The 12,046-nt window shown below is 36.5% G+C and overlaps 2 protein-coding genes across 2 annotated transcripts; one reads left to right on the forward strand and one right to left on the reverse strand.

Annotated features, from left to right (window-relative positions):
* The first annotated feature begins 4,367 nt into the window (after positions 1 to 4,367).
* Positions 4,368 to 7,216, forward strand: LOC103952689 (pentatricopeptide repeat-containing protein At3g49710). The gene is made up of 2 exons (XM_048575571.1): positions 4,368 to 4,475; positions 4,611 to 7,216. The coding sequence occupies exon 2, from the start codon at positions 4,611 to 4,613 to the stop codon at positions 6,768 to 6,770; it is 2,160 nt and encodes a 719-aa protein (XP_048431528.1). The 5' UTR covers positions 4,368 to 4,475; the 3' UTR covers positions 6,771 to 7,216.
* Positions 7,053 to 10,000, reverse strand: LOC103952688 (probable pectin methylesterase CGR2). The gene is made up of 7 exons (XM_009364342.3): positions 9,832 to 10,000; positions 9,503 to 9,655; positions 9,286 to 9,325; positions 9,048 to 9,086; positions 8,480 to 8,854; positions 7,951 to 8,006; positions 7,053 to 7,538 (listed from the first exon to the last, which is right to left on the reverse strand). The coding sequence occupies exons 2-7, from the start codon at positions 9,614 to 9,616 to the stop codon at positions 7,386 to 7,388; spliced, it is 777 nt and encodes a 258-aa protein (XP_009362617.2). The 5' UTR covers positions 9,617 to 9,655; positions 9,832 to 10,000; the 3' UTR covers positions 7,053 to 7,385.
* Between the last annotated feature and the right edge of the window lie 2,046 nt (positions 10,001 to 12,046).

Consider the following 12,046-nt stretch of genomic DNA (forward strand, 5'->3'; position numbering starts at 1 on the left):
GACTCATATTTTAATTAACCGTAAATTTCGAAACATAATATTAAAGATCTGAACGTTCATCTTCTTACATCCACCAAATGATCATGTTTTAATAAGGCGTAAATGACAATCGACGGTTAAATATAAATTTAAGGTTTATGGATTATAGTGTTGGATTTCGAAGCTAACCTCTTCTTGAAAGTTGCAAAGCTTGTCATTATGAGTGATTGTATATTTTTATTTACATTTTTTACACTTCTACAATAATTATTATTAATTATATTAATTTTTCCCTCAAATAAAAAACATTATTCATGAGGATTTGGAGGATTTTAAAAATCTAAATGATAATGTAAGTGTAACCATTATCTACTCGTAAAGGAATAATGATGAATCACAAGTGTTTATATATTCTTTCACATTTTTCATTCTTGTATGTATGTCTTCTTAGTTTATTTTAATTTTGGACAACAACATGTTAAGTAAAATTTATTATTCTAGGCTTCTTAAGGGTATTGAGGTGGGCCTGACCCACGGTTTCCTTCTGGTAGGCCCGTTTGTCAAGACTAGCCCTATGCTGCTGGTGGAGTTGGTTGACTCCTTGACTGCTGCTGGTCTTGTGGTCATCCTTTTAAAAGCACATCAAGTTATTACATGAACAAAAGAAAGATCCTTTGACCCAGACTCAAACATACCTATTTCTTTTTTTTTTTTTCTTTTTATATTCTTTGGCACTAAATTAAATTAGAAAATAAGTTTTTTTTTTTTTTTAACAAACAATTGTAAGGGATAGAGAGGTGGGCTAAGTCTCATACAGTCATACTAAGCCAACTATAATAATATGGTTCAACTTCACCTTTAGCGAGAATCAAACACCTTTCACTTATAAATAAAGAAAAATACTATTAGATTGTACTACTAATACTAAGTGGCAGATTAGAAAATACGTTTTTTTTTTTTTTTTGGAAGACATTAGAAAATAGGTTTTGAATCGTAGCAAAAATGGTAGAGATCGCCATATCTATATGCATGCAGCATGCTCATGGTTTTATATTCAAGTGTGAGAACAAAGAAGCAGCATGTCTTAGAGAGAGAGAGAGAGAGAGAGATTCATAACCCTTTGCTTGACAACCTATGGAATTTCCTCCTTCAAGGAAGGAGAGCTCCCTTATCCTAGTAATGATAATAAGGAACTCTCATAATAAAAATAAATAATGACAAAAACTTCTTTTTTTTTTTTAACTTATATAGAATAATAATACAAAACTATATATTTAATATAGAATATATTATATATATTAATATGAGTATTGTATTTGATAATAAATCTTTTAGTAATTAAACTTTAAAATTATCAAAATAATTTTTTTCTTAACGGGTCGAAATAGGTTACCCACATGTTACTCGCGTGTATACCCGTTATTAACGGGTCATCCGATAATGACCCTATAAGTTATCGTGTTGACCCAAAACCTGTTATTTTCATGTCGTGTCAGAAATTGTCGGGTCTACTCATATTCATTTTCTTTTTCAGATGTTTAAGAATCAATTTACAAACAAAAAGTAGAACCAAAATTAATTTACAAAGTGCAGTATCAATACCAAATGCAGCATCAGTTCAAAGTGCAGCATCGAAGCTAGACAGTTAATGCTTTTAGTCACAAAATTTAGACGCATTTTCATTTTCTTTTTCAGATGTTTAAGAATCAGTATACATATAAACTACAAAAGCCAGACTGAAACATCTAAAACACTGAAATTGTTTTTTCACAAACTGGAACATTGAATTTTTTGTAAAATCAATTCGATAATGCATGCATTTTTTACAGCTTTCTTTTGTAAAAACAAGTGCAAAAACACTTGATAATGCATCCAAAACTTTGATAATGCATTCGTTTGTGATAGAGTTTGAATTATAATCATGCAAAATGACGATTTTGAGTAGTAGAAAAACCTTTGAAACATTGATCTTTCTAAAAATCTAGGCTGAACTTTGTGAATCACTTGCTTAAAATCCATCTTGAAAGTGTCGAAAATTTGAAATGATAGGCTTAGAGAAGAGGAACGCTAGTATTGAATAAGGGAAAAGGAGAAGGAACTGGTTAGTTTTTTATGATTTTTATCATGTAGTGGTTAACGTGACCATTTATTAACGGTTATAGTCGAGTGGCATACACCATAATTTTAGTCGGTCCGTTTCTTTCTGGGTTGGGCTTGGTTTTCTGTTACTGGGTTTTTTGTCCCTCTTAGTAATGTTTTAAAAGGTGTGGAGTTGTGTGAAATATGGCATATATTTGTGTCTTTATAAGTAAGGCTCCATATTTTCTATACAGCCCCGTGTATTCGTTTTTTGTTTATATTCTAAAGTTTCTATGATAATTACGTACAGATGGTAGTGCTTTGGTCAATTCATGATATCTTCCTTTTTATGATGCACAGGGCTTAACCACAGTGCCAAAAATTTGCTGGAATCAATTGTGTTACTATAAATTACCTTTATTGATAACAGTACAAAATATCTGCTGCAAACTATTATTTCAATTATTGGTAAAGATTAGAATACAAAAATGCATGCTAAATGTACCTATAACGGTGTTTAATTGTTAGAGAAAGAAAATTATGACAAATTTTTCTTTTTTAATTTTCAAGTTGTTAAAAAAATATAGACAGGTAAAAAAAGAGTAAATGGGTGAAAAGGGGTAAAGGGGTTAAAAACGGTTAAATGGATACGCGGTTATGGGTATAGATATAACCTTTAGGCAATTACCCAACGGGTACACGGTTATGCGGGTAAGAATTTAAACAGTTATAGGTAAATAACTGCGGTTACCCACCCGTCATAACTGTTGCCCATCCCTAGTCATGTGTGAAATGGAGAGAGAAAGCTTTTTTCTTGTTACAGCCAAGGTCCAAGAACAGCAGAGTCATTGGTGGTCTTCTATGTGTTCCTCTTTGTTTGAAATTAGATATTTTTTCTTGGTTCAAAGTTTTTGCACAATACATATGCATAAGCGTGGTGGTTTTCTCTCTTCCGCCACTTGCCCAGACCGTTGTGTAGTCCTCCGAGGTCCTCACAGGCCCTTCTTCAAACTTTTGGGTGGTCTTGAGACCATCCAAATCCATGAAAGGATGCCCCCTAGTTGTGGATCTCACACTATATCAAACTTCACTAATCTTAACAGTCTATTTTTGAAGTTGAACCTCATAGGTTATCCTTACAAAATATTAGTCAAATCGGGAATATTTGAGGCATCTAATTGAGTTTAAATAAATTGACGAATATTATGTTTCAAGAAACATTGAAATTTATCATGACGGGTAAATAGGCAAATGATTTCGGATTAAATTAAATTTTTGCATGCATGATCTATGAATCGAGACATACAAAATAGACAGTTTAGATAGTTGAAATTCAATGTGAAGTGAGTCCCTCGACTGATCCCTAAATAGAGATCCCTCCTCTTAAAGGGTTGTGTACCTGCAATCAATTCTCATGATTTAATTAAAGAGTGGGTTACAATGTAGTTACAACCCTACCAACGGATTTAATTAGATGTCTACCCATCTCACTACATATTTTTGTATATCTGAATAACGAACGGTTAGGATTAGTATGTGCAGTTTTTCTTCAATAATCCGGACTACTCAATTGTACAAAAAATGAATGGTCATGATTAAATTGACAAAATATTATTCAATCAAATGGATATAAAACTGGATTACCAAGTAGTCTGGACTATTAAAGAACTTACACTAGTATGTGACAACTTCTTTTCAAATGATTACAACCCGAAGAAAGAACTCTTCTCATTCTCTCATCTTTAAGGCCATATCCAACCGAATGGGCTATGTTTAGCCCTCGTCTAGATTATAGCCCTGCAAGACATTATTTTGTAACAAACAGTGTCAGGCCATATTTATATACCATCTCCAACCAAAGGAGGCTATTTTTTAGTCTCCTCAATAATTTATTATTTTAAGTTTGTTCTTTGGTTTTATTGGTTAATTGAATTAAACTACTATATTAAAATAAGGTTTCCAGACATATTTTGAGTGCCACTTGAAAATTATTGAAAAAATTAAAGGAAAGATTATTGTAGGAGGTAAGAGAGGGGTGTGTTTGAAAAGAGTTTCTGAGGTGAATAGAATTTGAAGAATTGAATAAAATGAGATAAGATTGTATGGAATGGTGAAAAGGATGTGAGAAATGGTGTAAGAATGTCTTAGTATTTAAAGGAAAAAATTAGAATTTTTAATTTTTTTTTTTTAAATTCAACTTAAAAATAAATAAAAAAATCCAACTAGGCCCAACCGAATGGGCTGACTAAGGATAGCCAACCTGCTGGCTATATGGTTAGATTTTGGCCCGGTGAATCCTAAGGTTTTTTGGCTTAAACGTTCATCGAATATGAGTTTTGTGTCAAAAAAGATTATCATTTAGCTTGTGACCCTATAGTCGATCAAGTTGGAGATGGCCTTAAAGTCTCCAAGACAAGGTGTGCTAATCTAGTCGCTTTGGTCGTTTCCTTGCAAGTCGATTCATTTTATGAATATTTTGAAAGTAGCATGAGTTGTTGCATGGAACTGAATACAATTGTCCTAACTATACGCTTTTGGAATTGACATGTTAGATGAACCAATTCTCTTGTAATTTGCAAAGCTTTCGCCACCTTCTGAAAACATGCATTGCCGACAGAGACCTCTTTACAGGCAAAGCCCTCCACGCACTCTACGTCAAGTCCCTCCTTCCTCCTTCCACATACCTTTCCAACCACTTCATCCTCCTTTACTCCAAATGCGGCCGTCTCTCCGCCGCTCGCAGCGCCTTCGACCACACCCAGGACCCCAATGTCTTCTCCTTCAACGCTATCATTAACGCTTACGCGAAAGAGTCGCACACCCACATTGCACACCACCTGTTTGATAAAATTCCTCTGCCGGACTTGGTCTCTTATAACACTCTCATTTCTGCTTATGCCGATAGGGGGGAGACTGAGCCGGCGTTGAGCTTGTTCGCTGGGATGAGAAGAATGGGTCTCGACATGGATGGATTTACCATCTCTGCTGTGATCACGGGTTGTGGTGATGATGTCGGTTTGCTTAGGCAATTGCATTGTGTGGTGGTGTCGGGTGGCTTTGATTCATATGTTTCGGTGAACAATTCGCTTGTAACTTACTATAGTAAAAATGGGTTTCTGGAGGAGGCGAAACAGGTGTTCTTGGTGATGGGAGAGGTGAGAGATGAAGTGTCTTGGAATTCGATGATTGTGGCATATGGCCAGCACCGCCAAGGGTTGAAAGCGCTTGGGTTGTTTCAGGAAATGGTAAGGAGGGGGTTCAATGTCGACATGTTTACATTGGCAAGTGTTTTGACTGCATTTACGTGTGTGGAAGACTTGTTGGGTGGACTTCAGTTTCATGCTAAGTTGATCAAAACTGGTTTCCACCAGAATTCGCATGTTGGAAGTGGCTTAATTGATTTGTATTCAAAGTGTGCTGGTGGCATGGCAGAATGTGGGAAAGTGTTTCAAGAGATCCCTTTTCCAGATTTGGTTCTTTGGAACACGATAATTTCTGGTTATTCTCAAAATGATGAGTTCTCTGAAGACGCTCTTCATTGTTTCCGGAAAATGCAACGTGTTGGTCACAGCCCTGATGATTGCAGCTTCGTCTGTGTGATTAGTGCATGCTCTAATTTGTCATCCCCCTCTCAGGGAAAGCAGATTCATGCCTTAGAAATCAAATCTGACATCCCTTCAAATAAAATTTCGGTGAATAATGCTCTTGTTGCAATGTACTCGAAATGCGGAAATCTTCATGATGCAAGAAGGTTATTTGATAGAATGCCAGAGCATAACACTGTCTCTTTAAATTCAATGATTGCAGGTTATGCACAGCATGGGATTGGAATAGAATCACTACGGCTTTTTGAACATATGCTTCAGATGGATATTGTTCCTACACGAGTAACCTTTATCTCTGTCCTTTCTGCTTGTGCTCACACTGGAAAAGTAGAGGAGGGTCAGAAGTATTTCTATATGATGAAGGAGAAGTTTGGGATTGAACCAGAAGCAGAGCACTATTCATGCATGATTGATCTTTTAGGTCGAGCAGGCAAACTGGGTGAAGCTGAGAGATTCATCGAGACGATGCCATTCTGCCCTGGCTCTATTGGCTGGGCTACATTACTCGGTGCCTGTAGAACACATGGAAATATTGAACTAGCAGTAAAGGCATCCAATCAGCTTCTTCAGCTGGAACCTCTAAATGCTGCTCCATACGTGGTGCTGTCTACTATGTTTGCTAGAGCAGGCAAATGGGAAGAGGTATCAACAATTAGAAAGCATATGCGGGATAGAGGAGTGAAGAAGAAACCAGGTTGTAGTTGGATCGAGGTGAATAAGAGGGTACATGTTTTTGTGGCTGAAGAAATTTCCCACCCGATGATCAAAGAAATTCATGAATACTTGGGGGAGATGTCGAGGAAGATGAAGCAAGCGGGGTACGTGCCTGATTTAAGATGGACCTTGGTAAAGGACGATGAATCGGTGCAAGGAGAGAGGGAGATTAGGTTAGGGCATCACAGTGAAAAGCTAGCGGTTGCATTTGGGTTGCTCTCAACGAGAGAGGGAGAGCCTTTACTTGTGGTGAAGAACCTGAGGATTTGTGGGGACTGCCACAATGCAATCAAGTTTATCTCTGCCATTGCTGGGAGAGAAATCACTGTGAGAGATGCCCACAGGTTTCATTGCTTTAAGGACGGACATTGCTCTTGTGGGGATTATTGGTGACAGTGTGAACTCCAGTTCTCTTGCTCCAGAAGATGGAAGTTCCGGCTTCTCCAAACACGATGTCATTGAATTTTCTTACAAAGCGACTTAGCGTATCAATAGAGGATGATTCTTGGGCCAGATTTTTACGAGATAGAAAGTTACATTCAGAGTCAAGGTCTTTTTGGAAGGGATTCCGTATCCCCTTTTTCGGGTTAAATGTAGCTACAATTGTGGTTACTTCTACTTATACTGGAATTTCTTTAATTTTTCGCTACCACCACATTGTACAACGGACCAGTATTCAAGCCAGACTAACAAAATTGCTAGTACGGAAATCAAATTCCTGGATACAATCATTTTATATCAAACGGAATACAGATTAGTTGGAGGCCGAATCCAAATCACCCTACGTATTCAATCAACTATGTCAATCAATAGTGACAACTATATCCTTCACAACAAAAGTTGATGTCCTTAACGAAGTGTCTTACAAAAAAAAAAAAAAAAAAAAAAAAAAAAACGAAAATTAACCCAGTAAAGGGGTTGTTTTTATACGACAGCTAAAACAAAATTTCCCTTTATCAGCCAATGTTGCATACCAAAACTTATGAATAAATGATGCTCTGATACGTATTAGTGGTATGAGTTAAGGTGAAACACTTGGCAGCTTGGCTGGTACGATTCCTTTGACGTGGCCTGCTCGAACTTCTGGGTGGCAGCTTCGTTTTCTTCTAAGCTGGTCTGGACAAAATAGCGTATCCACCAAGAGGAGCTCCGCATTTTGGCCTAAAAGAAAAACAAAGATATATTGGTCATAAGGTCAATCTGGCAATAAAATGTCACGACTAAACAACCCAAAACAGAACAGAACTTATGTACGTGGAACAATTATTAAAGATCGTTGTGATAACTCAAAACCCAAAGTGATCATGAATGCTCTCTCTCCAACGTCTCCTTTAATTATTTCAAGTTAGAAAGAAGGATCAGGTCACTGCTTCATCTATCCGCTTCATTTACCAAAAAATAACTATGCGCTTGGATAGGATCATGCGTAAAATTTTAAACTCAAGCAAATAATAAGCATAACGAGTAATGACCATCCAATACAAACGGTGAGTGACAACATCCTATAGAGTAGTAGTCCAACAGTTATAAGGTAAGCATGGTGACATTATACAAGCAGCATATGATCACTTACTGGACGTCCGAATTTGGATAGCTCAGAAACCTTTGCTTTCTGTTGTCCAGGGAAACCTAAACATGAAAGTAAATGGCAATGAAATTAGAAATTATTATTACCAAAAGTAAACGACCAACAAATGTTTATTAGTATCTACGGGAATATAAAAAATAAAAAAGTTAAAGAACATTGAGTCAACAGTAAATCATTATGGTCAGAAACACTTTGGTGTCAATTTATTTCTGATCCAGTATCTTTACCTAGAATCTAAATACAAGGGATGTAGAAAAGTTAATATGTTGACCGGGCCTGTTCATGTGTCTCCAAGAGTACAACTGCTAAAAATCTCTAAATTCGTTGTGAGTCATAGCACCAACCAAACAGGGAATACTAGAAGGGACCAAATGAATGTGAATCTTTTGACTGAAATGAAATTTATTACGTGAAAATCTAATCAGTTATGAACATAAATTCCTACTACCAAACCATATGAAGATTTTATAACGTTAACACAGAACATGCAAAATGAACCTATAAAGGTAAGTACCTGCAAAAATAACAAGACCATCAGAAGACACCCTTGCCAATTCTGGAAGAGTCCTGTTCAGATATTTCGGAGAAAGGTAATCTAAAGCATCTGACACAATCACAAGAGAAAAAGACTTTGCTTTATAGGGTAAAGGGAACTTTATATCGGCCACCCGCACAATGCCTTTGTGCACAAGACTCCTGCAAGTCCTATCAGCATCCTCTATCTCATATGGTTCCACACCCCATGCTTCTGTTTCCTCATCTTTCAACAATGCAGATACAACTGAACAAGTATCCGGGCCAATATGCAAAACTTTGTGCATGCTGCCACTATACGCTTTCTTTAGGAAAGGTATTGCTCTCTGAACTTCTAGCGTGCATGAGAAGTCACCTGATTATAGAAGCAGATAGCAAAATGCTATTATTACAAGTGTGTGAGAGGTAATTGCTAAACACTTGTAAAAAATACAAAAATCATCAAAGAAAAGAAGCGCACTTCACGCCAACGAATAAAGTCCAAAGTCAGAAGTGATAACATGTACAACACAAAGTGAAAAGACCAGCAGAAAAGGCCCCAAACTCACCTTTAATCCTACTAACTATGTTGGCACCCCCGTGGACACCTGAATTTTAAGAACAAACATTTCAATCAGCGCATTCATGTGTAAGTATCAAAATCTTAAAAATAGAAAGCAATTAAATTCCAAGAATCAACGACCTCGATATAATGATTGCATAGCTAGCAGATCAAAATTAACAAATTCACATCATTAAATGTAAATGGGGTAGTTAATAACTTAATACATTCAATATAACACAAACCTGATCCCTTGTAAACATAGCCGATAAGAAGAATGGCTCCCTGAAAATTCAACCAAAACCCAACAAAAAAACACAATTACAACGCGAAAATCGTAATCATTCGCATTCTTCATCATAATTTAAACATGATTAGCTACCCACTGAACAGAAACTTAATTACAATGAATTGGCATACAAGGAAATAGAGAAATCGAATCGAAAAAAAAAAAAAAGTTACCACGACTACAAGGCCAATGGATAACAAAGGCGACGACTTTGATTTAGAATTGAAGGCTCCGGAAAACGGAAAGCTCCCATTGCGGCGCGTGGTTCCCACCGCCCTCCTCGACATGAATGCTGCTTCTTTAAAAGGAAACGAATCCGAAAATTACTGCACAAAGACAACATTAATTAAACATTGTAGATTAGATCCATGCCCACTATTATGAACGTGAATCGAATCTCGAGTTCCAATTCGTTTAGGTTATTCTCACATTTTCCCGCGAAACAAACAGAAAGTCGAATTTTGCAAAATGGTGGAGAAATTGAATTGGATTTTGGAGTTACCTCAGATTCAGATCGACGAACAAGAGCAGCACACTGGGGATTTGATCAGCGGTAATGGCTTTGGATCTTAGATCTGCGGATTCTTTTTCTTTCGGAAAACAAAATTGTTTTGCTTTTAGCTGGAGGAGAGAGAGAGAGAGAGAGAGAGTAGGAAGTAAGTGGGAATGTATCTAAATTTTGTATGGCTGTACGGCACGCGGCATTGGCATCGTGTGTCGGCGGGGATCTTGTTTCTGTGCCTGCAAATGGTTAAGGATACTTTTGACCTTTTATTCTAAAAAATTTACAATATGGATTTGTTTACGTTAATTTGAGCGATCTTTTAATTTAATATAATTATGAAATAGAACTTTGGATTTAGTTGTGAATTCAGATTAAACTGCCTACATATCTCTAAGATTAAAGAATCAAATCACTAGTATAGTTTTAGAGGAGGAGTGGTGATGTGTGCAACATTATGAACCATCCTTGACGACTAGCCTATGACGATACGTGTAGAAAATGCTTATCCACGTCTACGCGTATACAAACAACGTGTATGAGAGAATATGAGACAATTCCTTAGTAAAGAGTATTGGATCATAATTGACTTTTTGGATGATTAAAGACACACAGGGATAAATTAGTGTATTTGTAGAAATCTTGAGATAGAGCAATCCCAAGTCAAGCGATAGACTATATAAGAAGGAAGTTAAGATAAGATATTCAATCCTCCTAGGATTATGATTACGTTGCATAATCCCTAAGTAATCCTAATTTGACTTGAATTAGACTTCCTTACTTGGGAGACAAGTAATATTCTTTAATTGGCTTCAAGCTAATGGAGTTGTGCCGGACTACCATGACCTGTAGAAGTCCAATATGGAATACCTATATAGCTCTGATCTCACAGTCATTGGATCATAGTCCATGTGCATCACTTAGATTTTGTTTTAGTGAGTTATATAGCTCATGCCATGTGTAAGAATCTCATGGGTGATTTATTTGGATGGTTGGATTTTTGTTGTTGATGTAAGGTAGAGAATGCTCTCACTTTTTAAAGTTATCATTTGCTCATACACTTCGTGTGAAGAATCAATGAATCATCATATTCTCTTAATTCTCTATGCACGTGGTTTCAGAATAGATCTTACCTAGAATTTCCAATGAAAACACCTGGAAGGGCTCTTGGGATATTTTGCAATAAGAATTCAAAGAAGACAAACAAGTTAGAACTGTAAAATTGCAAGTTTGTAGTTTCTTTGAAAGGGTTTGAACAAAAGTTTGATGGGCATGCTAAGAACTCCATTGAAAAGACATTCTAGACTAAATGTAACTTACAAGCATCTCAAATCCAGTGGGCCTTCTAGAAATCAAACAATTCAGAAGAACTGGTAGAACAAGGGAAAAAAGTGGGATAATAAGTCTAACTTTGTTTACAAGCAAACTGCTACTCAAGACAAAACCAAGTTTGCATTGTGGAAAATGTTGGTTTGAATGAAAACCCAAATGCATAAATTGTGGGAAGTTTGGCCATATGCCTAGAGATTGCAATTGGAAAAAAAGGAATACAGAAGTTGAACTATGCCAATCAACTTGAGGATACTGGAACACTTTTCTATGTCTGCAATGTTGTGACTGAGATAAAAGTGAACATCTACTGGTACATTGACATTGGGTGTGGCAACCATATGACAAAAGATGAAGTTTGTTGATCAATGTGAAGAGAAATCTCACTTCCAAGTGAAAATGGGAATTGGAGATATTGTAAAAGTTGCTAGAAGAGGCACTCTACTGATTGAAACCAAACTTCACAAAAAAAACACATTCAAGAAATGATGCTTGTTCCTAGATTAGAAGAAAATCTACTCAGTGTTGGTCAAATGATGAAGCATGGCTACTATTTGTTGTTTAGAGGCAATGTAGTGAACGCTTTTATGGGTGTTTTTTAGATAATATTGTGGTTAGAGTAAAAATGAGTGGAAATATATGCTTTCCTCTAAAAATGATGCCTGTAATTCAAACGGTATTGAGAGCTAGTATGACACATTGCTTTTAAACTTGGCACAAAGGTCACTTAAATGATACGAGTCTCAGATTGCTTCAAAAGCAAGAAATAGTTCATGGATTACCACAATTGGAGAAATGAAAAAGGTGTATGTGAATGGTGCATGCTTGGCAAGCAACACAGAAATACATTCCTATCTGAATCCACATGGAGAGCTAAGTTCCCTCT

Source organism: the organism of the source record quoted next, unplaced genomic scaffold (assembly GCF_019419815.1).
Source record: "Pyrus x bretschneideri cultivar Hongxiangsu unplaced genomic scaffold, Pyrus_bretschneideri_v1 Contig8, whole genome shotgun sequence".
In the NCBI taxonomy this organism is placed as follows: domain Eukaryota; kingdom Viridiplantae; phylum Streptophyta; class Magnoliopsida; order Rosales; family Rosaceae; genus Pyrus; species Pyrus x bretschneideri.